A 27,730-nucleotide genomic window follows, 5' to 3' on the forward strand; every position below is an offset into this window, starting at 1 on the left:
CGGTCAATTTGCTGCCCTTTGTACATTTTATGTGGGTGTCGCAATCAGCCGTGTTAAATGTAACTGGACAAAGATTTCATTTTCACCAGACTCCCATTCCCTTACCCCTTCCATGTACCTCACCATGTATACAATAAGCCTGCGTTTGCTTTAGGGAGCTGTTAAAAAGCTGTCTCAAACCACCAAAAAATATTGAATCAATTTTCAGTTGCAGCTTTTTGAAATGCAATTTCCAAGGTGCATTTGATTTGCACAGGCCATAGAAAAAGGGGACATGGCGGCATTGATACAGTTGGACAGGCCCGCTAACAAGATGGGTCAGTTGTCCCCGTTCCCTGGACCGAGGGAAAGCCCAAGATGGTCAAACTGTCAAATAATTTGTTGAAATATTTTGCCAAAAATGCATTTTTTTTTTTTTTTATTAGAGATGTAAATGAATATGATATTGAAAATGCAATACATCTTAAACAGGCACAGCCATTTATCCGGATGGCAGGCACAATATTACTTTTTAATAAGAGCCACAATATAAAGCCAACTGTGTGTATTTCACTCTGTCCGCTGTGTGTATTTCACTCTGTCCTCTGTGTGTATTTCACTCTCCTCTGCTGAGCAAAGACAAACTCCCGCCCTGCCATGGCCTTTTCAGAATTGGTGTTGTTTCTTGCCGCCTGAGTTGTAAACAGCAGTGTGTACTTGGTAAATCTACACACGTGTGGCCAGCCGGTTCCACAGCATGGACCGTTTGGGTGGCACACATGTAATTTGTTATGTGTATGGCTCGATCACTGGTATAGATGGCTGTGGCTGTATGTGGTTGCATGGGCACCCATCAACTCTGAATGCCAAACTGTATATTTATTTGCCTTCTGTAGTATTTGTCTGATAATATACCCTTGGTTACTTCTCCAAATATAGTCTTTATCTAACTGAGGGTATTGATAAACTCCATGGTGCCAACCACTGATCTATAATAAAAAAATAAAGTTTTAATTATATTATAGGTCATATGAATGAATATAGCACAGATGTAAAATATCATTTTGGTTGAACTTTGGCAGTGGGGGCTACACTATTATTTACATTTGGAAATCAGGTTGGACTGATATTAACATAGGTTTTATGGATGTGCTGTTGACATAACAGAGCTATAAGAGAGAGACACATGCATGCTTTGACATTTGTTTTATATTTTTTTCATGGCCGCTAATCTACAGCCTGTGAGTATGTAAATGGTTTGTTAGCCCACATAGACTATAGTTATATATATATTTTCAAATGTGTTACACCATATTTCAAATGGTAAATTATTCTTAAGCACAACAAATATAATTGTTTAATATAGTTTATTAAAAAGGATGAAGATCAGCATCTTACATGACTGAAAAATGCATTGAATCTAATATGGGTCATTTTTGTAGGTGCAGGCTCCATGCACTTCCATGTGGGCGGACCTTTGGAGATCAGCGGGCATGGGCAAGATGCACAGCTGGCCTGCAGTTACACATTGACCTCTTTAACTTTTGTCCAGCATCCTGGCTACAGGAAGGACCAGTGACCCATTAACTCAGGGCTGGCACCTTTCCTGGGAACACACTCATTTACAAATCAACAGACATAAAACATCATCACACCAAAAAACACCCAAGTGAGCGAGTACAGGCTGCAGCAGATGAGTGTGCGTAACAAAACATCGTGCCGCCCTGCATGCCAAGTGCCATGTATTCCCCAGAGAACGGCTGCACCCTTTAAGTGCTTAAGATTTAATGTGCTGTCAAACGCATTAATTACACACCTCAGAGAAAATATTCTGGCCTGTCTCGCTGCTGCATCTGGCTGCTAATGTCAGGACGTTGTAAGGCAACCGCTGAGGGGAGGAGGTGGGAGGGGAGGGAGGGGGAGGAGGAGGAGGGGGGGGGGAGTGGGCAAGGGGATGGGTGGGGGTTAAGCTAACAGAGAGAGGACTGGTCCTGCATTAATCACCGAAAGGTCAAGCCAGGAAAGGCCACACAGAGCAAAACACTCCTGGCTGGACCTCACAGGCGCAATGAATTCCCATGAACTGCGGAGCCATGTCAACAGCAAAACCCAAATCGCAAAATAATACCGCACTCTTCATCCACCAGTTCATTTATGCGCCGGCTCAATCACCTGCAGATGTATTCAGAATTTTATGTATGTAAGAGTTTCATTGGCTTTGATGATTTTTATAGATTTATTTATTTATTTTTTGCAGTTCTCAAATCAAAGGGTTCAAAAAGCCTGTGAAACACAGACATCACTTTAGTAGCCCACTGAGTTAAATAAGTTCAGTGTTTACCCTTTAGTCATCCTTTGGTTCCCAAAACTGACTTCCATCTTGTAGCAAAACCTTGCTAAAAAAAAAATGCAAATAGAGATTATTTGAATGTGAAATGTTAAAAAAATACACAGTAAAGATGGCTGATACCCCCAAGACTGAGACTCCAAAGTGAGCAGCCCACTTTGCAATGCAAGTTTGTCTTCAAAGTTTGAGATGTGGATCTGGGATGAGAGGCACCTGTTGTTAATTAGAGGAACACGCATTGTATTGACAAGGGGGGAGAGTCCTCTGAGAAAATGAGCAGATGTGCTGAATATCTACCCCGAAAATACCACTCCCTCTGAAAGCTGACTTCTGCAACCTGGCAATTTCTCCAGCTCTGTGTGGCATCAGCATTGACGTAGAATCTGAGTTACATGAAACACAGCTCGGCACTTATGTCATCATTGCCATTTTCCCTGACCCCCCCCCCCCCCCCCCCCCCCCCCCCCCCCCCCCCTCTCTTTTTTTTTTTTTTTAGAAGATATATTAAGGAGAAAACATCATTGTAAAGAACTATCAAGAGTGTCAATACAGTGAAAATTGCATTGGCTAACGGTAAATGTGCTTTTTTTTCCAGGGGTTTTTCTAAATGTCGTAGTCTGACAGAAAATGAAAAAGAAAACAAGTATTAAGTGAAGATATTGCCACAAGACTGAATAAGGTAAGCCATACCAATCAGCACAGACGGATGGGACACAAATGATGTAACAGAAGAAAGGTTTTGAATTTGAAAGGGCATGGTTCTTCCAGAAACTCTAATGCCAGTGCCTATTATACCACCTACACTTTGAAACACTTTTTCCCTATTTGAAAAAAAAAAAAAAACAAAACACAAAAAACAAAAAAACAACGCTTACATCCTGAGAAAAATCACAGGGTTCAACGAATCCAGACAGGACTTTCAAATAAGCCACTAACAGAGCCGAATGTGTATTTATCTCAACAATAAGTTTTGTTCCACCTGAATGCTGTGACACAGTTTTGGTGCAATTTTGGATTGATGAAGCAGTCACACTAACTGCCATGCTGTGTGTCTGTTTGCATGTCAGTCTCTGCGGTTCCTGTCTGCATCCCTGCATGTCTCGCTGTCTGAGTCTTGTGTTTTGAAAGCTGCCCGTGTCTAAAAGGCCCCCTAACACTGAGGAAGACATTAAGCGGGATGCTCAGATGTCAGATGAGACATCTCGCTCAATGAGATTAATGGAATCCCTTCTGCTGAAGACTTTTGGTACATTCACATTAAGACATCTTTCATCTGCTCAAGGGCAACTCTCAGATCAAAATGTGAGCTCACGAGGCACCGGATCACATCAGAAAACTGCTGCTTGCTATTCACCCGGGGTGATAGTGGGTTATTTGTGCTTGTGTACTGATGTCTGCAACAAGAGCACTTGTGATTGAAGTTTCACTTGATGATACTATGCCAGTTTTTTGTAGGTCCAACTCAATCTGGGTAACTCGTGACCGATGCTTTGGTTACTTTAACTTTGTTGATTAAAAGCAACACCGCTGAATTTCAGTATATGATTTTTCAATCTTCTAGGACAGCTGAGGTTGTATCAGTGCAGAGTTCATTACTGTCTGCTGGGGCCAGAAAGAGGAGGAAGATGCTTCTCGTTGCATGCCTGTAAATAACCGCTTCATAAGTGCAGGAAGCGAGTAGATGCATGGACAAAGAACACAAAACCAGGTCATGCTTACAACTTCAGAGCTTGATTTTTACTGCTGTATTTTCTCCTGTTCTCATTTGATCACATCCCTTCGAATAAAGAAACAGTGAAAGAGCATTCCCCCGGTTTAAACAGCATGTATTTGCACATCAGGGCACATCTCCGTCCATATGTCCTTCAGCATGTGCAGTGTCGCCCACCTGATAATGTGAAGCCGACAGCGCACACTTGTACATCTGCTCCTAATTTGTCACACTCTGTCAATAAAGACGCTTCATATTTTGCTCTTTATATATTCAGTGCTGGAATTCCTTCTCTTAGCTGCAACACTATTTGTCCTATTCTTCTCTGAAGCCTCCTCTTTGCTGCTGCAATAGCTCAATTTCCCCACAGGGATCATTAAAGTTTCATTAATTTAATCTCTTTTAATGTGGATATACTGCACAATTTGCGCTTGATGGAGTAAATCTATTCTGCTCAGAAAACACATAAGATGCACATTACTTACTGCTGTTAATACTATTGCACATACTCTGAAATTACTCTGACTTCCACTGCACATCAAAACTGAAGCATTTTTAGCATCTTATACTTGTATAATGAGATCTAACAATAAAGAATCTTGGATCTTGAGCAAGCACGTAGTAAATGCCATCGATAAACAACGGTCAGGTGTATGTATATCCACTGTAAGGTTTAGGGGTTTGATTCCAACAAAAAATGGGTAACATCTCAGCAACACCACTCATTGAGACGATAAAGGGCCTGGCATCTCTACAAGTCATTTGTTTACAGGGTTAGATAACATCATGGCTGCTGAATGGTGAGATCAATAGGTTGGGCTCCAAGAACAACAAAACAAATTGATAAGCTCATTTATTATACTGCAATGGGACTGTAATGACACTGGCAATATGTTTAATAGAATGTGTCTGGACGTGTGATGATAAAGTGTGCTTGAGTTGCTTGCTCAGTGTTCCTCATAAATCATTTCAAAAACCGGTTGCAGCCGTTAGATGAGAAGATCTGACGAGTTTGAATAGTTTGTTTGAAGTTTCAAATATTCAAACTACTAGGCTACAATGACTGTTTCAGTTACTTTACCTGCTGCGTGAAATACTTCAATTATTGATTCAGCTTCTGCAGGTATTGCTTTATCTTCCTCAAGTACTGCTTCAGCTGCTTCATAAAGTTCATGTACTTCACATACTGCTTCAATCACGTTACAGTGCCGCTTCAGCTACTGCTAAAAATACTTCAGCTTTCTTCTTTTAGGGTTTTGCTTTCACATTTCAGCTGTTTTTTTTTTTTTTTACAGAAATTTTCAGCCTTGCTTCAGCATTTTTCCTCAGCTCTTAGCTTTCGATTTCCTCCAGTTTTCCTCCTCAAGTTTTGCTTTTGCATTTCGGTTGTTTTTCTCTGCATTTTTCAGCATTGCTTCAGCAATTTGTTCCAGCATTCCCATGCATTTTCTTAAGGAAATGCAGTTTCTTGTAACCATTACTGCTATCACACACACTTTCTCCACTATTTAAGCAACATCACATTTTTAAATCACCCTTCTAATCTTTACAAGCTGAAGCAAGCACACTCAAATTGTCTTCAGAAAATGTGACCTTTTCTACTTATTATGATTTGTTAGAATTGCAATCATGTCTGTTTTTCCAGGTGTTTGTGCTGTTGTTATTTTCTAATTCTGTATGGTAGAAATGTAATTCCAATCAAAGGAAACTCCAGGTGATTTGAGGTTTGTGTGTGTGTGTGTGTGTGTGTGTGTGTTTGGTGTACCGAATGTGTATCCTCCATGATGCGTTTAGTGCAATATTTACCTGCCGCAGCAAGATGCCAAAGCTAAAAAATGGGAGCACAGATGAAGCTCCTGCAAGTTTTCTTGCCAGCCAAAGATGTGTTAGCTGGTGACTGGACCGACAAGAAGGAATGGGAAGCCCCAAGATTCATTGCGAGAGTGATGACGCATCATGTGGGCGCAGCGCTGTGCCAGCTCAGTTACAGAAAGCTCCTCTGTGCTCGCTCTCATGAGCAGATTGTTCACCCCAGACCAACTTGGGAGGAACTTTCCCCACAAAGTCACAAGTATCGACTTGGCATTCGGGGGCAATTTTTTAAATCTGATTCATATGATAATCACCCTGTTTAGCACAACCAGAGGGAAGGAACTAATCAGCGAAACAGCGGGTGTATTGTTTGTTTGGAGCGAAAACCCTTCACGGTGCGTGGATACCTATCCCTTCTTTATAGCTTCATGATAAAGATTTCTAGTAATTCAAAGATAACTCCTCTTCATTTTTTTCATCATGACACCATGAAAATACAACGAAAAGTTTATTTTTGCAATCTACCGTTGTTTATATTAGAAGGTGCAATACTACCGCAATATATCATGAAAGTGGTTCCTCTACAGAAAGAGAGGTATTTAAAGTTGCTGTTTTAAAGGTTACAACAAGGATACATGCGCAGTTCAACAATGACCTATTCGAAATGTTACCATCCAACAGGACGTGTTGCCAGCCTGCCAGCCAGCACTGCTGCCAAGCATAAAAATGTATGCACTCTTAGTAGTGTAGGGCATATTGAATAACGGCACCCAGTAAATGCATTTTGTTGCTTTATTGGATAATTAAGAATGAATGCTCCATAATAAAATGCAGCTAGATCAACCATAAGGTCTGCATTAAAGAGATAATGTACGCCCCGAATATTACAGAAAACAAACAACAGACGATTATGCATTTAACACAAAAGCAAACTGAAAAAAGTATGATTTGGGAGAAAGAAATAAAAACTTTTGATAGGGCTAAATGTCCCACAGGATGCCATGCAAACAATATTTATAAACACAACCCCCCCGCTCCACCCCCTGCATGCTATTAAGTGTGACTGATGTGTATGAAAGACAGAGCGCTGAGAATCTCATTACCGTCCCTGTCACTTCCCTCAGGTGTCATGAGTAACGACGCCTCGCCCACTGACACTGCAAAATCCATTGGTGCCGATTAAAAAATGGGGCGAGTTGGAAATTGATTCTTCGTCTCCGGTTTGCAGCCAGTCCCCCTTTAATTGAGTTACAGGACGAGGCTTCGCCGTCCCGCCTCGTGGCCTCACTGTTACATGAAGTGCTCAGTGAATTTGCAAGCTTCCTCTCTTTTAATAGTGAGAGGTGGAGAAGGGCCTGTCTGCTAGGGGAACAATAAAGAAGAGCTGGAGAGTTAACAATGTGAAGAACTGCTGTCAAATGTACTGAGGTTCTGCCTCTTAATTAGATAAAATGAGTCATTTTTTTTAGCAGTCATTTACTTAATAGACCTTTTCCATAGCAGCCATTGTGACATGACTTGCAGGGTAAACATGAGATGATATTAATTAACCATTAGCTGCATAAGTGATCAAAAAAAAAAAAAAAAAAAAAAAAGCACTTTTCCATGAGTGGGTCGAAAATGGCCTATCTTAGAAGCTGATTATTTTCATCCTTTTGGCTAAATTTTACTCAATAAGCACATATGGTGTACACAGAAATCAAGTTATAATTTAAAATATGTTAATTTGTGTGACACACTTTAAAGTGTATTTTAACCAGTGGGTAACAGGTATACTTACCATCACATCAAACTAGCAACCCACCTACTATATACAGTACTGTATATGGGCTTCCAACTTCATGATGTGCTGCAGGTTGGAGGCCATGTGAAAATCCACAACAAATGAGTGGCCGGAGCATCTACTTGGCTCTTGTTGCTCTATTCTGTCTGCAAAACAGCCAGCCAGCCAGTGTCATGGAAGATACTCAGGAGGAAAGACAATGTAAAGATGTCTAGAGAATATTGATTTGATATGATGATAGGATATGATATGTAATACGTAAATTGCCTTGATAAGTGGTTACACTACTGGCATTTGAAGTCGAGTTGAGTTGTTGAGTTGAGTACTTTTATTGTCAGAATCTCTTCTGAACTTTTTCTTGCGTCCAAGACACTTGTTTCTCGTGACAAAACAACAGATACCAGATAACATACATACACTCATACATATACATATAACATAAGACACCCATCAGACATAAAATGTGCTATACACGTAAATTCCTCAAAGTGGCTGCAGTGCCTCCATGTCGTTACACTAACAGTAATCCAGTGCCCTGATGAGCCCAACTGATTCAACATTTTAACTGACTGAGGAATAAAAGAGCTCCTCAGTCTATTTAATCTGGCTATAGGGCAGCAACTGGTATTCTTCAAAAGTCTCAACTAATTTTCTCATAAGATTCCAGAGGAAATGCATACAGGTTCATTTTTGACTTGGGTTAGTAATACAAAACATCTATTTTCTGAAACAAGTACAAAAAGTAAATAAAAAAAAAACAAAAACGAATGGGATGGAAATGGGAATCAAAAACATAATGTTTGAGAGATATCTAGAACATAAAAAAACCCCGAAATATTTTCATTGCAAAGACATTGCCAAAAGGTTATTTTTGACCTACTTATGCATCTCAGGGTTCAGGTCCTGCTGTGGTTCATGCTGGCTGGCTCGACTTAAACGGAACGGGACCGTAACCTAATTAATGTTATTAGCAACAGCTGTGCTCACCCTGCTTTCCATGTCAAAACGTGTTTGAGCCGGTCATGGTATCATTTGATATCAGGAATTCAGGTGAAGCCCGGTGGCCTTGCCGTATCCCTGCAAAGCCTTGGGTTTGAAACTGGCTCGATCCCAAGCCGTCCCCGCTGTGCTCGTGCTCTCCACTGTATGCGAATGGACCGCCATGTGTAATAGATGACCACTCTGCTGTGTGTCTACATGCAAACAGCTCATTAGTGAGACACTGAAGGAGGCTGACAAGAACAGGCCGGCCACAAACAGACACATAATGCAGATCAACATTGCTGTGCAAATAATATCTCAGACTGTACAAACTGATGGTCAGATGGAGTGCAGCAGCAGATGGCCACCCTTTAATCAATGAGCATACCTACAGGAATAACTGAAAGAAAAAAAAGATATTTTGCCACTCATCCCTAGTGCAATATTTCCATCCAGACAGTGTCTGTGTGATTTGGGGAGTTTTCCTGTCTCCTAGCACCCCAATAAAACAAAGCTTTTGCAAATTTTGTTGGGAACTATTTCCTGCTGAAGAACACTGACAAACTGTGTCCCTCCGCCCCCAATGAGTACAAACTAGAGGCAAATAGATGCAAGAAATAGAAAAGACTTACAGTAAAAATGAGTTTTCCAAAAGCTATCAAGAGGAAATTGATTGATCCCTACCAAAAACTAAAATGTTCAGTGAACATGAGCGAACATTTGACTAAAAGTCGCAAGGCCAAACTTTTTCCGCGCCTGTGTCAACCTGGTTTTGTGCACCGCTTGGGGGGAGAGCAGGCTGGCTGGGCAGGACTGATGGGAGAGCAAAAGGGCTCGGGTTAATCCTCAGCGCCAATGGGAGAGTGTGATGTGGATGTGAGCCAATGACTGCAGGCTCGCTGCATCTCATATTGCCTACAACTGGCCCATGTGCGGCATTTCAACTCTGTCTGCTCCAGCCGTGCACTGCAGTTCAACTTGACCCCACCTGTGTGTGTGTGTGTGTGTGTGTGAGGGAGATATGGGAAGAGAGAGAGGACAGAGAGGGAAAGAATATGTGTTCTCTCCGCAGGGATGTTACTGCACTGAAAAGATTAAAAGAATTCTTGTGCAAATGAGCAATTACACTTCACTTTCAAATATGTTTGCACATGCGGTTTGTTTGAGCCATGGCATAAAATTCACATGGTACGTTGCATCATATTCTCGAATTGCTACAACCTCAAGAAATGTGAATGGATGTGATATGTGAGGCAAGGCAGGCGACTAATTAGCAAGAACAAAAAAAAAAAAAAAAAAAAAAAAAAGCTTGGCAAATGCCACAATTCAATCAACTTCACATTTTCAACAGCCCTTTGATGTTAATACTTGATGGGCTCGGCATGCTCCTCACGTCATCCTCCTCACAAGAACAAACCTATCTCCACCAAAAATGTGCTTCTTCCATTTGGCATTTAATACGCTTAAAAGTCTAAATCTTTATCCAAATATAAACAAAAGGGTGCAGTCGCAAGTCTTGTGTGTGCGAGGTGGAGCTAAATGTCAGATCTTGACCAACTAAAATGGTTACTGCTCTTCCAAAAAAAAGCATATTTCACATTCTTTGCTATATATCCCCGTCCCTTATCCACTTTATTTGTTTCCATTTTCAGTGATTCAGCTCTTGCCTGAGATCATTTCTATTTCCGGTGGCATTTCTCAGTGGGGTGTGAGAATGTGTTTGGTATTCTATCAACAACATTATATGACCATGAAGAAGATCATCGGTTTTAAGATTACAGAGTTGCATTCTGTGTATTGCACCGATACTCCCTCCTGGGGTTTAAGAATCTCATTTTAAGCCCAACCGAACAAAAAATATGAAGCTGTAAGTGGCCGTTAGGGTCTAAGCCCATCTTCCAAACACATATGGAGATGCTGCAAATTGCAAAACTGACCATTTGGCGACATTGTAGGGCATGACCAAATGTGATCTGACACACTTGCAAACATTTATGTGAAGCTCGATTGCTTTGGCATTAAGAATCTAGGTTTTGACATCTTTGCTTGAACCACTGTGATTTGGTTTGGACAAATTCATTTGTATGTCTTGGCCCTCAGGCAGCATGTATCCAGATTTTTATAATAGCTCCGTGCCACTGCAAGTTCAGGTTAGGTGTGTAAAGATGTCTCAGCTCCTGTTTGCACATCTTTGCTGTTTGTGTGAGTGACACAGTCAGCTTTGGATTTTTGGTAGTGGAATAGCTGTAAAGTAGGAAATCCAAATATGCTGTGAGCAACATTTTGATATTTACTCAAGATTTGATTAACTTTGGGAGAATTAGTGAAAAAGATGGTTAAGTTTAAATGTTAAGAACATATGAAATGGTGGAAATTAAAACCAGTACGTGCAATAAAATAGTCTTGAACCATTCACAGCAGGAGTTATTGGATAAAACATAAAGTTTCCTAGGGCTGACTTGGGAGAGTTCCTAAACCTAGTCTTCAGATTTTGTTGTTGTGGCATTTAACGGTGTTGGAGCTATCATCACAAAAGCGGCAGGGTTTGAGCACATGCCGTGCTTAAGCCCCATAAAGAAAAACAAAACAAACAAACAAAAACAAAAACAAAACAATAGTGGCTCAATGATCCCCATCCAAATCACCATGTTTTGGCTGAGCCAGCAGGGGGCAGTAGCCGCAACTGGTGGGCAGAGCTTGGTCTGTCAAGCCAACATGAAAAATGTCAAGTTGTTTTGCATGAGCCAGTGAGGGCCTGTAAGTGTGGGCCACTCACAGGAGGCTGGAGGAGCTGCTTTAAGCGTGTAAGAAAACAGGCTGTTATCAAGACTGACATAAACACAGGTGGACAGTGAGACGTCCAATGTTGGCAACAGCCAGCAAAAGTAAGCAGGCAATCAATAGTTGGTCAAATTGTAAGTTTAGGCATGTAGTTTCCATTTCTGAGATGCTCAAAGTAGATTTTACCGACAAAATTGAACTTTTTACAGAGCAGTTTTTACATGTATTTTTCACCCCACGGGGCTTTGCAACTTTTCCCACCACTGGCTTGAACAGGACACAAAATGCAAAGTAAATATAAATGCATGACAGCAACATATTGAGGCTGTTCAGGTTACTAGTGGAGCTACTCGCTGGCCAGTCGTAGAAGATTATAGTTGTGCTGGAGACCTGAATGGCGTGAATGTGTGTATAATATAAATGTGGAAGAAGAGATTAGCCTTGCAATAGTGTTCCCTGTATAAATTAAGCACCTCCCTCGCCCCAAAAAACTTGAGGAAAAGTGGATGCAAGAAAGCTCTGGCTTCCCAGCACCGCAATTAATGCAGAGGGCAACTGCATAAAGATATGCACCTTAAGGGATGCACGTTCAACCAATTGTCATAGATGCCTCCCCTATGGCCAGTTGTATTTGATTTAAGTTAATTAGGGCAGGCTGATTCATGCTCAGACACTGTTTGAATTAAAAGGGAGGTACAAGTCTCTCATGGACTGACTTGGCCACAGTGAGGATCTAAAAATGGAAGATCCTCCGCCTCTGCATTGATTATGAGGGAATTTAGATAAGATATTTATTTCTCCTCTCTCTCCCTCTCTCTCGCACACTGCTATTTTCTGCTAATGCGCCTTGATGAGGCTTGGCAGATGCATTAAAGCAGCGCAACCTCAACATAGACCTCGGCGGCGCACCAGCTTTTCATCCAGTTGAAAGGACGGGCAGGGAGGCAGAGAGAAGGAGGGTTAGAGGAAGAGGGGAGAGATTTATTTATTTGCTTCATTAGTCATGTTGTTGAAGCCTGTGCTGTGACAGGTAGCAAATGAGGGATGGAGCGAAATACAGACAGCAGGTGTACGCAGAGTCCCACCAGGTTACTCTCGGGTTGAATAACACGAAACATTTCAAAACAAAAACAGGATACAGTGCCAGATGCATTTACATGATTTATAGTGACTGAGTGCAGCACCATGTAAGATGGCACGATTATATTGCTATTCCATTGGCTAATTGCTTTCTAATGACTATTAAAAACTTATATCCCTCACTCTTAACCAGGAAATGACAATTACAATTAGGCACATCTGCACAACTGTCTCATTAGTAAAATAATATACAAACTGCAGAGATAAATTTCAAGTCAATAAAAACACACAACACAATATAGGCAATTTTTTCATTTTCTGGCAAAGTCCAACCGCTGGATTTTTTTCCTCTGGCAGTGCTCAAACATTGCTGTTTGAAATTACAAATTATTTACTAAAGCAATGCTGTGTCTTTGTTTGCATGATGTCTGTTCTTGCTGTTTATATAAACCGTCTCATCTCTTTCCCCCTTCATATGTGTGTTTATTTGTTTTCTTTCTCCCACTGGAGCGAGCTGCGCCCTGCTTTTGGCGGCAGGGAGAGGCAGTTATTATTTCTAGCTTACCGAGAGATTACTCTGTGTAGCTGCATCTGATCCAACTATTGGAGATATTGTTTGATTTAATAACAGAAAGTCCCCTGCACAGCCAATGTCCACATTGCCAAAATTAGTAATGTTTCTTCCTGACCACTGGCAACCTCTTGAGAGAGGCTTTTTTATGTGTGTGTGTGTGTGTGTGTGTGTGTGTGTGTGTGTGTGTGAAGCCCTAAATATGAGCATTCACCATGCAAAATGATTTTTTTTTTTCTCAGCAGTGCAGAGGACTACGTAGCTCCATGGCCTATTTATAATTTGTCCAAGACTCGGTCACCTATGAGGCAGGGAGAAGGAAACATGTTTGATTGATTTTCTCCGTCGCCTATATTGTTACAACGGCAGCTTCATCATTAAGTCACAAAACCGAGAGCTATTGATCACAGCTGGGAACTTGACATGTTCCAGACGCATTGAAACATCAGCTTTCTCTCCCAAACGCCATTTGTCCATTTTGAAGGGGGAAAAAAATCATTGCCTGAAGTCCATCATTCAACATCTTGAAATATAAAGGACCTGATGTGTTATTATTTTGTCATTTTGTCAGTCAAGGTCTTAAAGACATAGCTACCCTCTGCAAAGTACAATGATTTGTTTTAATTTTAGAGAATAGGTGCCTTTTTTTTTTAAAGCAAAAGCTGGATATCTCATTTTTGAATGATTTTGTTTGAAAGCGGGTTTCTGCCTAGGCCATATTTCTGTATTGAAGCTGCCAATAGTAGCAATTTTCTGCTGTCATTCATCTCTCCATTTTTCCATTTCCATGCCAAAAAAAAATTACAAGTAGTAAGTGTTTCCTCCCCAAATTGTGTTCCTGTGAGGTTCAGGGAAAAGCCTGTGAAACAGCATTTAGACCACCGTGTGTCACAAGAACCCTCCACTGAAACTCAAACTAATGATGCCACTTGAGTTTAGCAGCTCCTTCAGACACAGAGACCCACTGCATATGTTTCTCTGGTCGGGAAAACTCTAAAGAATTAGACTAAAGACATTACTAAAGAATTCAGTGTATACATAAAGTTTTGAAAGTAAAATAGAATTTCATTGCCGATTTTATAGACGTACATGACCTTCCAATAATGATAAACCAATATATCTGTCTAACTCAAGTACGCACAGTGGGTCTCCCTGTCTGCACTGTACAGTATGACAAGGGGAAAGCTATTAAAGCCGCCACATGATTACATCCTGTGGATACACAAGGACAAAGGCAGAGTCGAGTTGTAAACAGAGGCGCTACCCTGCCCTTGCTACTCACCGCTGAAGTCAGACCAATTACTTTAATGCTATGAATTAAACAGTCACATCCCACTCCAGTGCAATCATCCAGCGAGGATCATTCTTCGTCCATGCTGAATGACTTGACTCACTCACACACTTGCAAGCTGACAGTCTGTTTAACGTGTTTATCGTGTGTGGATGACCTCAGCTCTGCCGGCGCTGTGTTTTTATGCAATTAGCATAGGCAGATGAGCAATTTCAAGCAAAACTGAACTGCAATAGAGTGTTGGGTTGTATAGTTCTCTGGGTGTTACGCGAGTCCACACGATGGAGAAACATCCTCATTAGTCGCTCCGTATTTCTGGCATTCACTTCCATGGCACAGCAAAACAACTCCCAAAATCGTCTGTGTGTGTGTGTGTGTGTGTGTGCGTGTATGTAATTACAGTTATTAGTGTAATCTCAGGTCATTGAAGTTTAGCATGCAGAAGTTTCCTGCAGCACCTGCCAGATCTAAAATCTGGATCTGCAATTTCCTCAAAAACAAATGTTTGTTTACAAGTAAGCAGACAGGCAAATAGATAGATAGATAGATAGATAGATAGATAGATAGATAGATAGATATACAAGGTGCTGCTACAACAAAATGCAAGGACTAAATATTTGAAGGCTTTTCTCCTAAGTTATGAAGCCTTTTTTAGGCAGAATTTACCTGAAGCTCATTGATCAATATTTTAAAAATATATGAGCAGCCGCTTCCATCCTTGAAAATACTGGTATTGATCTAGGCACAGCACTTGGATTAGTTAATAAGTCCAATGTTTTTTTCGCTGTGAATTTTACTTTTATAACATCAGCATTTTATCGGAGAAAGCATCACTTTTTATGTATAGTAAAATGTTTACCGCATAATGGCGTAAAACCACAGTAATAAAACCTGTGGGAGGGTTGAAAGGGCCGTTGATCAGTATTGATGATTCACCATTACTCACCCGGGCGCTGACATTTCTGGTTTTCTGCGCTCACTTTGTGTCCCATACTCTGCTTTAGAAGAAAAACCCCTCACTTATTAGCATTTCAAGACACGCGGGGTTTAGAGAGCTGGGTTTACGTGACAGCATCACAACATCTTAGTGGCATTTCTGGGACTTCACACATCAATTAGCAAGGCTCTGCCACAATTAGAAGGTTCCTGAAGCCGATTGAAGCCGCTAATATTAAAAATCCATGCTCTCACCGCATTGTAAAGTACTTTGGATAAAAGACTTTCACCAAATGGCATGTCATGCATAATAATATAAAATTCATCATGTTCTCTATGAATTTATCCAGTGGATAGGTCACAGCCCACTTCATCTCCTTGCTTTAGGGCTATGCAGAGAAAGCCCAGACAGTCAAAGGGGAGATGATTAAAATGGGTTTAGAGAGTGCGGTTTGCATTGCCTGGTGTGATGGCATCACCTCAGAGGAAGACTATTATTTGAGCAGGGCGGCAGAATAGCTTGCGAAGGGAAATGACTACTATTTGCTAAATTTTTTGCTGAGGGGATGGCCTCGGATTTCAACCTGTAACATAAGTATTTCAGCAATGCCTCATCACTATGTCCTCCTTGACTTAAAGGCAGAGTGGCTAATGTTCCCTTTCAAGCACTCCCATGTGAAGTGACTGCCTTCATCTGCCCAGGCATTCATAACTCTGCTGTGCGGGGACAGAGAGGGATCCATTTTACATAGTGAATTCATTAATTAAGGGTTTCATTCCACTCGTGCTCATTTTATGGAAATAAATAAAAACAAACAGAGTTGGCATTTATTTGAAGAAACTCCTATCCTAGGTCTGGTCTATTCTATTCTATTCTATTCTATTCTATTCTATTCTATTCTATTCTGTCTGGTCTGGTCTGGTCTAGTATATTTTATTCTATTTTGTCTAGTCAGGTGTATTCTGTTCTATTCTATTTGTATTCAGCTCTGGTCTCTTCTATTCAAGTCTGGTCTATTCTATTCTGTACTATTTTGTCTGGTCTGGTCTATTCTATTCTATTCTATTCTATTCTTTTGATATTTCTGTCCTATGCTGTAGCTTCAGTTGTCCACATCACTTCAGCAGACTAAGGCTAAGGTGCAGCTCCCATTAGAAACACTTTCTCTCACTCAGTCTGTCCATCTCAGTGCTCTTCAGAGACAGTGGACCCTCTCTCTCACTACACTGTACCATGCAGCTTTTTACATGATTACATCAAATGTGTTGGGGATTATGGGAATCCCTGCGTGGCTCAAAAAATGTGGAAAAGCTCAGACTGTGTTCCCCGACTCTCTTGTGCTAAACATCTGTGAGTGTTGGGTGCCTGCTCTAAATTGGCACCAGCCATGCCTACATGTTGAGAAGCCAGCAAAAATTAATTTGTGACAACAAAATTATGCCTTTTGTGGCTAAGGGTATTGTTTTCCATTAGCTCGTGAATTAAAATTGGTCCAGCATGCATGGTGGTGCTTCTCTACTTTTGTTTATTTTTACGGTGCAGTTATAAATTCATTGGAAAACATCCTGAGTTAAAACAGGTGTTCACAGATATTAATGCGTAGCTCTAATGAGTAAACAAAGAATTCTTAATAAGAGTTATCAGCAAACTCCAGAGGACTATTATATGCACACATTAGCTGAAGTGTTTTATTTAATTTTATTGGAGCTGGCTGTTTACTTCATGCTGCAGGGCCTTTGATTCATTGGCCATACTACAGACCTGTGGAGAGCTGAAACTTCAGCTCAGCTTAGGAAAATTAATTTTCATTGTAATTCACACATAATGCACTTGTGGTTAATTATCAGTTTGGAAGCAGAGTGCCGGGAAAGGTTAGAGACAATTCAAATAAGTGTTTTACACTGCAAATGTAGTCCACTATTTTATGTGATGACACTGTTAATGAGGTTTGCTGAAATGCTGAGGATGGTAAATAATAACAAAGAGAAGTCATTTCCATTCAAGAGGTGATGCCTGCAAGCAACACTGAAACACAGTGATAGCCTACACAGTGCACCTTGCAGGAGTGTGTGTGTGTGTGTGTGTGTGTGTGTGTGTGTGTGTGTGTGTGTGTGTGCCTGTGTGCGTGCGTGTGTGCGTGCGTGTGTGTGTGTGTGTGCATTTCTATGTGTTTCAATTGCACGGCCGCTAAGCTTCGACTATACTCCTGATTGTGCTGATTGTACGAGTGATTGTGCTTTTGGGTTAGCAATTTCTGGGCCTGCTTTCTCATTTTAAAACTGAAACTTTGATTAAACACTAAAAATGCACCAGACTACATGAGTTACAGTTTCAAATTGCCTACCTTTGGTTTTGCCCTGTGACCATGATCAGAGATTAATAACTTGGGATAAAACAAGGAATTTAATTGCAGAGCACAAAGCCTTTGTACTCTGTTTGAAGTAATTGCATGAGTCGGAATCCCCTTAGGCTTCTTTGTTTGACATTAACCTAGTACCTAAATCCATTTTAATCAAGTTTCATTTGACTTGCATGCCATCCAACCTATTCAAGTTTAAAACTAAAAAGAAAAAGAAAAAAGTGAAATTGTCCTTCACTGCGGTAGGGCCAGGAGCAGTAACAAATTCTACTGCAATACCTGGTGAAGTGAGCCAGGTGAAAGGATTTAGTCTCAAGCTGCCACTTTCTCTCTTCAAGCTCAGATTTGTGGGAAATTCAGTGTGACAGCTCATCCTCTACCTCTGTTTTTGGCCCAGTAGGACTCATGACGCCTATCCTAAACCATTTTAGCTATTACTTTTAATAGATCTGTTCTTTCACAGTATGGTGACTGCATTAAGAGGATGATGATGATACTCGATGATGGCGATGATGCAAGAATGCCTAATAGTGCAGGATTTTCCTCATTTACATGCCGCAGAGATCTCCCTGCCATGCTTTGGATCCAAAGTCAGTGACGAGATGGGGTTTTTTTTCTGCAAAAATCTTAGCAAACAAAGCTCATGCCCATACGGCAAAATTAATTTTCATTAGTTCTGTTGTGACATTCAGGCCAGCAAACATCAAAAACTGTCTCTGTGGGAGTATAAAAATGGTTTTGGCTTTCCTTCCTTCTGATCTAAAATGACTTATCCTTTCTGAGGGGTGAAATTTCAGTGTCTCATGCGTTTAACTGAGGCTTGGGGCTAATGATACCTGCCTTCCGATGCAACTTAAGGAGCGGACACATCAGCCCATAATGCATGGTGCTGGTATTTTTTTCCTTTATATCCAGGCAACCGCGGCTTGTATTTTGGCCCAAGGTGGGAAAACCTTTCATAAATCCGGCTCTGTGAGTGTCGACAGCCATTTCCAAAGTTTCACACATCTCACTCGATGGGGCTGCCAGCATCAAAAGAATGAACTGCTCTGACCTTTCTTAAAACAGTGGTTGGTGATGGGAATTGTTTGGTCCGTAATCATACCACCGTTTTATGGCAAAGGGAACTACTTATTCACTAGCCCTGAGCAATAAGTAGTAACAAAGATTACATTGAGACAGATGATGAAGTGCACCAGGTGGTGTACAGAATTCAGCGGGGGGCTTTCACATTAAAGCCAGCAGGTGCTGTAGTTGTGATTCATGATCCACACGTTGATTTATAAGAGGCAGCACACTTCAACTCCACTGTGCAAGCTCGCATTCACACTCTAGTCTCTTACACAGCCTGTCGACCATTCTTTATCAGATGGAAACTTATGCTCAGGTAAAGGTGAAACCTACTCATATGATCTCACTGTGGTGTATTACAAGTTGTCTTAAGACCTTTGTTTATTTAAAAGCAAAAAAAAAAAAAAAAAAAGTGGATAATGGGATGTCACATTTTTAAATATTAAGTGATTCAGGCAGTGAATGAGGTGACTGAAATGAATAAAATATGAACTGCTAAAACTACAATTTTGCCTTAAACTTCACCATTAGTAGCTTCAAAGTTAGAAAAATGTTTTTTTCCCCATATCACAATGTCACATACATATTCTGTATCTGCTAGTTGCAGATACAGCAGACACAGATATACACAGTTACATTGAGGGGAAATATTCAAGCCCAAGATGCCACTGTTTTATAATGGCACCATGCACAAAGTTCACAGAAGTGATGGGAACACATTATCTAGTGTGTGAACTCTATTTTTTATTACTGCACCATCACATCAAAGGGAAAATATCTGCATGCCTTGTGCATCATTTTATCCACATTTTCCTGTAATTCAACAGGACATGTTTGGTTCCTTTGGAGACCTTGGGATCTTCACTGGAATTTAAAATAAACTTCTGTAAGCTGCACAGCAATGCCACACCCACCCCAGCAGGCCTGAATAGAGCCTATAGGAACAAGAAACTGTATAAGGCACTCGGCTCAAAACAATGAGCTTCATGGCATCCCTCGATAAATTACTCGTGTTAAGTCCTTTGTCCCAACAACGTACAGTATTCACTGTTTCTGCACGGCTTCTCATTAAGAGTTGAGATATATTGGGCGGTGGGCAGAGGATTTCAAACCAAACCAAAGATCAGGACTAATTGCCCACTTGAAGCCTTATCTGAGTCAAACAGGTCACAGCAAGGTGAAGTGGTCTCTTGCTCATGTGAGGATGTTAATCCAAGTCTTTGGGGGGAGAGCTGCTTTAGGACAAAGAATGATGGCTTTGATGGAGGAGGCTGGTTTTTACAGTTCAACCCACCAGACCTCAAATCTAAGGATTTTCAGACACACAGAACAAAGACACAGAGAGCATGAGTGTGTGTGTGCACTTGTAAGTTTAGGGAAGTGAGGACATTTTGTGTGGACACCAACTTTTGTAGAGGGATATTTTAAAGCTATGTAAGATTGGGGTAAGGGGGGCACTACAGTTTTTATTGTAGTGTTTGTGTCTGTGCGTGTTTGTGCAGGTGGCATCACAATGCTCCAGGGCCGCCGCTCACAAATAGTCCTATAAATGTGCCGTAACTCAATCCCATCACTTCATCCAACGCACCGTTGGCAATATCACTCTGTCGGCCCGGAAATATTGAGGTCATAATATCGTGGGAAAATTAGCACACAGGAAATTCTATCTGAGCTTTGGTGCAGATTTGTCCGTGTGACTTTTCCCCTCCCACTGACTGAACACAGAACTTTCCATCCAGGCGGTGGGGGATCTCAGAGGCATGGCTTCACTCGACCAGAGTGAGTAATACTTCTGCATGATTAGTCCAACACACAGGCACATTCTTGTCCAGTGACACCCCGCACATGTGCGCCCACATGCACAGACACACACACAAAAGAAGTCGCAAGATGTCGGACTGGTGTCTTGAGTGTGGAGGCAATTACACAGAAAGAGGTGATATTAGAAGGAAAGAGAAGTTCAGAAACTTTTGTTGTGTCCCATGACTCAAACACCAATTAGCCTGAGGGAGGAGATGCTGTTACAGGTCAAATCAAGGAGATACGATTGGCTCAGATAAGGGATGACTGTTTGTTTAATAAAACAGTTCACTACGTGTCTGATTTCCATGCTTTCCTTTTCATAAGAAATCTTTACACCAACAGCTAACTTCCTTAGTACTAACGTTGGCACCTGCCTCCCATCAATCACAACCCACTCCAGCTTCCAACCACAGCTTCCACCAGCTAGATTCCAGTGAAACACATTCATTTGTTTCACATTCACACTTTCAATGTGCTGCCCTCTCTACTTTACAGGCAGCAGTTTGTAATATTTAGACAGGGTTTATTTAAAAAATATTTACTTTGAAAAACAACTACGATGAAGGGAAAAGCAAATTTTGGAAAATATGATCAAAGTGCTGGAAAATGCAGCAGGGTCTTTCCAAACAGCAAGAGAAGAGGGGAAATGAGCAAGAACTCATTAAGAAAACACATGCTGTCCTCTGAGCAGTGGTGGGCAGCGCCACATCCACACAAGTCTGGACTCACTGACGCCAAATCTTCCGCTTCTTTCATCCCTTTGGTGTCCTTTGCTTTGCAGCATCACAAACTGGAATCATTATGTGCGGTGTACGGTTTACTGACCTCATATTACATAATTTTAGAAAAGTTACCTATTGCTGCGGTTTGGATGTGTTAAATTGCCTGCAACCTGTTAAATGTTATTAATTTCAATTTGCAGCACTCCAGTCTATGTGAATCTTTTATTATGCATGACTCATTATTTCTCAAGAAGGATACTGGCCAGTACAATTTTTTTTTTTTACTTTTACTTTGTTTACTCAGGGTGGGTGCGTTTTTCCCACTCACTGACTCACATGATGTCGTCATAGAAACACAAGGTAATTATCTTAATGATATTTAGAAGGATATTTCATATAAACCTTTATTTGCCAAAGGAAAGGTCGAGCTGGCAGCTTTGCTCTCTTCCCACCCTGCGCTGCAATCATAAAGTTACGCACTTTTACTCCTGCAAGATGCCCAGTTTGACCACAGTGCTCTGCTGTGGGCTACTTACAGGCTCCACTGGAGGAGGATGGTTTAAGGATCCTGGCTCAAAGGCACCTCAGCGGTACTTTGCGAGGGAGGGGAAGAAATATTAACTTTCCTCGCATGGATTTTCCCAGCTGTTCCGAGCAGTTGAGCTGGGATCCTCTTGTCACCATCTTGTCCAAGGGAGCTTGGTATTGACTTGGCAACCACAGCTGACGCAGTAACCAGGGCCAACATGGGGAAAAGTTGAAGTGGATGTCATTATGTTGTGCAGTACATTTGCAAAAAAAAAAAAAAAAAAAAAACTCTCAGTTGCTTTGACAACACTGTTATAATCTTGGGTGAGTAAGCAGTCCAAATGAGCTGAAAAGTGAGCGCAATAAAGCCCTTTCATGGGAAGGCAACCTTTAGCCACTTCTAAATTCTAAATTCTGAAAGAAGTGGCCAAAGGTTGCCTTCCGATGAAAGAGCTTATTGCGTTCACTTTTTCAGCTGAACTTTTTTCAGTGCCAGTGACGATGTGTAGAAGTGGTTACTTAAAGCTTCCAAAAACACAGGATTTTTATACAAAAATACCCCCGCCTTATCAGCTAAAACACAAAGTGGAGCTGCAACAGAGAAGAGTTTCCCATCCCACTAACTGAGATGCTTTAGATTTGCGCTATTTGCTGAAATGAATTGTGATATAGACATTTCTCCATCCACAGGAAATGACAGTTTTAAAAATTAGAGTGAAACACCAACTGCCTCTTTCATCCTGTAGCCACAGACTGGCCAGCTCGATAAGCATGAATGTAATGGTGAATTTCAGCCTATGGATGTAGGAATATCTAACACTGAGGTTACTGAAGTTCAAATTACAGAAAGAGTTAGCTCTCGCTGCCATTTGGAGCCTCCAGTATGAAATTTCCTTATTTCAATTTAACATATAACAAACTGCCTTTTGATAAATGCTTTTGACTGGAGCGCCTTGCAGTATGCAGTGTGTACATATGTATGGATGTACATGGGTGGTTCCCCAGTTCAGATCAAACCCATAACCCTGTTAAAGCCCTGCCAAGATCTATTTAGTGCATTACTGTACATAAATTCAGCTCAGTGTTTAACATAGTGTGTTGAAATTATTCACGTTACGAGGGTATAAGGTGAGTAAAAGGGCTGGCAGACTATAATTTCGGTCTGTATCTGCCAGCCTGAGGCTCAATTACAGTTTGTGTCACTAGTGCAGGCCTAGAAGAGCTGAAAGGGTTTCAGAACCTCTCCAAAGGCCATAACTCAGGTATGAATTTCCTGAATGAAATAGACACTTTGATAGAGTTTCTGCCAAAAGCTCAACTAGGTAATGGGCTTCAGATGAAAATTTCTCATCACAGTGAGATAAATTGTCTGCGGATTAAAGTGTTGTTGAAGGGGTGAAAAAGATGAAGCCGGGCCAGCCAGAGGAGAGGAAAGGCTTGCCACAGTTCATCAGCCCCCAACAGAGAGGGAGAGGGAGAGAGGGAGAGAGAGAGAGAGAGAGAGAGAGAGAGAGGATCAAGTTTCTGGCAAAGGTGAGGGTTTGTGTTTGTTCATGAGCACCATTGTGTGCATTTTCATTCTTATATTTTGTTATTATCTTATTGCAATCGTATAATATGGCACATATGGTAATAGAATAAAAAAAAAGGCTAATGACAAGTTATATAATCCGCGCAAAAAAAAAGTATAAAAAACAAAACCACCACTCCCGTATGAATTCGTATTTACTTTCAATTAGCTCTAGATTAAACCGTGCCAGTGAGGGGAAATTTCATTACGCTGGAAGGTCGATGCCCTCGACGAAATTAACGGGAATAGTGCAGGGCTGCTATCTCTTTCAATACATGACTGGCACGGTGTTATCAGCCGGAAGTACGCACCCACACACACAGACACACACACAACTTCAGCCCTTAAACTTGATGAAGTTTCCCTCTAAACTTTACATTCGCTTTGGCTCAGCCTCCGCTCATCAGCATGGCTCCGGGCAGCAAGTGGTGGACTTTGTGCGTTGTTTCGCTCTCCTGCGTCGCTCCGTTTGGCTCTTGCACTTCACACCGAACAGGTAAGAAAACAGGCGTGGGATATATTAGTACTGTTATTATTATTTTTTGGCCGGGATGCCACGGTGATCACAAGGTGAGGTCTGAAAGGAAAAAAAAAAAAAAAAAAACTTTCCATGAAGAGTTTCCTCCGTCTCGAAACCCGTGCGTAAAGTCACCGGTTGTTGTTGTACAATGCCACTGTGGGAATCTATTATCGAGGCAGTGATTTAGGCAGCGGATTGTGCGTTTTATTATTTTGCTGTCGCGTACCGGTGGGGAAAGCACTATTACATTCATAAAGCGACTTTTAGTGTATCTGTACCGCTTAATAGTTAGTGAATATTGAGCTTATTGTATTTTTATCGTTATTAATGTATCCCCTATGGCTTCATCATTATCTGTGTAATATTCCTATAGCTTATTATGAATAAGGCTACTTTACAGTATTTTCATTATGTGGTTATTATAGGCACCCCCCCCCCCCCCCCCCCCCCCCCCAAGAGATTCTTAATGCTTTTTTGTCCTCAAAGTGTGAAATAACAAACATCCTGCTGTTTCCCTTATTGATTGATTATTTTTTCTACACAGATTAAAGCTCATCCTATATTCTTCTCTTGTCAGCCTTTGCTTTATGTCAGTACTATGCATAACGCATTGTTGGGATGGTGCTGCTGTTGGGCCTGTGAGCCTTCTCTAGTGAGCTGATAGACAAATCAGGCGTCAGGGCCAAAGTCCAGACAGCTCCCAGTCCACAGGCAGGCCATGGCCCACACCTGGCCCGGCTGCCAGGTCCTTCTGTCATGTCGCAACAGCCTCAAAGGCTCATAGTAATAAGGTTGCTGGGATTGGATGTCAAAGACTCAGCAAGCTGTGAAAGGTCTGAGTGGGCAAGTCAAGTACAGAGTGAAGGAGAAGCTATAGCCACTTGATACTCTCTCTCTCTCTCTCGTTCTCTCTCATTCCCATCTCCATTCCTCCGCTGCTGAAAGGAATCACTTAGTTGGTAGTGACTTCCCAAACAAAAGGCTATGCAGTGTAGTGGAAAGTCCAGGATGACCATTCCAAGCATATTAGGTCAGATGTTAGCTGAGGAGAGGGGGGGTTAAGGGAGGTTTGGTGGAAGAACTCCAAAGCAGACTGTATGCATTAGGTTAAGCATCTGCCTGCCTTTTCTTATCTGTGGTGTCTGTAAGCGAAACATGGTGTGTAGCTCTTATCACTGTTTCCATGCATGGAATGTGTAAGTTATGGTAACGTTTGCAATGTGAGTGGAATTTGTAATTAAAGCCCAGGGGTCGGATCAGAGCACAAAATCTTCTTAAGGAGAGAGAAAAAAAATCTCCTTATGTGCTTTTTCTCTAACTTGAGTTTTTATGGAATAAAGTGAAAAGCTGATACACGGCAGTGCATTGAAAGTATTTTCTTAATGTTGCTCTTATTTTGCTTCCACTTACTCAGTCAATAAATGTGATTCTTGAAGGCAAAGTTTCCAAAGTTCTCAAAGTTAATCTTGCACTTGTCTGAAATGTGCAGCAAGTGGAAGTGAAAGCCTCTAAATTCAACAGCTGTTTTACTACATTAAGTAAATATTAAACTGTTTGTTTTGCTGCTTCTTGGCGCTGATATTATTTGTTGTACTTTTTGTGTCTCTTGACAAGAATTGAGCAAATGAGACAGTTGCACTATGAGGGCTTTAGACCCATGAGTCATCTTCTGTCCCAACTTAAACAAACAGCAAGCAGGCCCCCTGATTAATTATTCCAGTTTGTTTTTTTTAGATAATTACAAAATACTTGAGATGTTTTCTCTTTAAATGTTGCACAAGTAGATTTATGTTTTCAGACTGACCAAAGTTTATCGCTGTGTAGCTGAAAGAGAGAATGTATTACATAAATAGGTCAAACATGCTTATTATATATAGTGAACATAATTTTTTACTCTTCTGTCTCTCATGGTTGGGTAACACTTTACAATAAGAATACTCTTATAAAGCATTTATAAATGTTTTATAATTAGGTTATTAATTAATATAATTACATTATAAACCATTAGTAAATAATTATAAACAAGTTATTCACAAGCTTCAAGCAAGATCTGAGATGTAACAGAATAGGATGCAGTGCAGCAGTAACTTGATCTTGCCAAATAGTGAGCCTGCATCGATGTATAATGAAAACTGGTTGATAATTGTTTATTAATGATTCATAAAGTGTTTACAACCTACTTAATAACCTAACTGTAAACCTCTCACAAGAGTAGTCTTATTGCAAAGTGGTATCCATGGTTGCTTTGAAGGCATTATTGATAACCAGTAGATATTGATCTTTAATTTGTAATAGACTTACCTTATGATGAAGATCGATGATCTGCAGATGAGCACATTTAAACCAGTATCAGCGCTGCATTACTAAAGAGCCTTTCTTCATACTCCATTGCTTTAACAAACATGGTAGGTCATTGTAGATGGTTACGGCACTGAATGGCGCTAAGTCATCCAATAGACATGAAGAAATAATCCTCCACTGAAACGGTGAGGCGACAAGTGGTCTATAGTCTCCTAAAAAGTCAGTGTAGCACTTTAAGAGCACATTAGTGAATCCAGCCTCAGCGCAGCATCCTTGAGAAGGTCAAGTGTTAAGAGGCCTGCTTTTGTGTGATAAGAGTCACTTGATGAAGATGTTGCAGTTTTCATCCTTACTTAATTTGCACTAAAATGAATGAAAGCCGTTGCACGTGCTGCTGTGCTTAAATGGGCAGCTGCTTTTAAATGATGGAAAACATGATGTATGTTTAGTTGTAAAGGTATCATGTATTAGTTCATCAAATTTTATATGAAGCAATCAAGACAAATATCAACCAGGATGTCATATTTGATATTCATCGTTGGTTGGCATGTTATACCCTATATTCACCCTATTTTTTTCCTCAACCAGGCATTTATTAACACCATTTGCATTTTAAGTGGTTACAGTTGCCCACAAGCTATCAGCTGGGGATTATTGATGGTTTACATAGGCAAATAACACAAGTTTTCAGTCATAACCTTAAAGTAGCGAAGGTCAATTAATCTGAGTTTCTTATACTCCAAAATAAAAATTGAGCCCCCAGGCAGTTTTACAAAAAATGCCATTTCATTGCTTACTATTTAATTGCCAATCACACTGTTTCCATCCATCAGCAGATATTAGAATGTAAGCCACAAGGTGCATGTAGAGAGGCAATTTGTGCTATGTTCATCACAGTAGCCTTTTAACAAGGTTTCGTTTATGGGGGAACATTATCATTTACTATTTGCATATAATTTAGGTGCACTTGAGAGGAAAAACAATGAGGGACTTGCTGGGCCTCTTTTAAACTAAGCATTAGTATCACTGGTACACTGTCTCGGTGCTCATAAGCTCTGCTAATCATCTTGTGGAGGTGTAAACAGTGTGTCTCATTAATTTGTGGAGAAATTTAATTAGATGCTCACTTGGTGTTTGAAGTGGTCCTGTTATACGGCTGCCGCGGGCCATAGGCAGAGAGGAAAAAGCCTAGCATGTGCCGTCTTAATTAGCTTTTGTAATAAGGAGTAGACTTCACAAAAATACCAGCTGACTCCCGTCTCAAAGAACTGTGGTGAGGCTGTTAGAGGAATATACCCCTAATTTGCAGGCGCAGACGCTTCTCTGCCTTACCTGTTGATAGGTGTAATCTAATGATTTCAGCACGCAGCCTTTAGTCCCTTTAATTAGAAGGTGTGCGCTGCGCTTCAGCGTGATTCTCACCTGGAAGCAGTTCAAACTGCTGCAAGACCACTGGGTCCTTCTTTTGGCTGCCAGCCTTTTTGTGCAAACTACCGATGCTCAAAACGGCTTGAAATTTTCTCTCTGTGATGCTGCACGCTCTTCTCCCTCTCACTGCCATTGTCTTTCTTTCTTTGTTTACA

General features: G+C 40.9%; 1 protein-coding gene across 2 annotated transcripts in view; it reads left to right on the plus strand.

The window, feature by feature from the left end:
* Positions 1–23,627: 23,627 nt before the first annotated feature.
* The window catches only part of tfpia (tissue factor pathway inhibitor a), a 42,597-nt gene continuing 38,494 nt past the window's right edge, over positions 23,628–27,730 (plus strand). Inside the window, exon 1 of one of the 2 annotated variants that reach the window (XM_030081409.1) lies at positions 23,628–23,822. In XM_030081409.1, coding sequence (XP_029937269.1) covers positions 23,735–23,822 — 88 coding nt within the window. In that variant the 5' untranslated portion in view covers positions 23,628–23,734. The remainder of the gene's footprint in view (positions 23,823–27,730) is intronic. The other variant, XM_030081407.1, reaches the window with a different exon arrangement.

Source organism: Myripristis murdjan, chromosome 21 (genome assembly GCF_902150065.1).
Source record: "Myripristis murdjan chromosome 21, fMyrMur1.1, whole genome shotgun sequence".
Classification (NCBI taxonomy): Eukaryota; Metazoa; Chordata; class Actinopteri; order Holocentriformes; family Holocentridae; genus Myripristis; species Myripristis murdjan.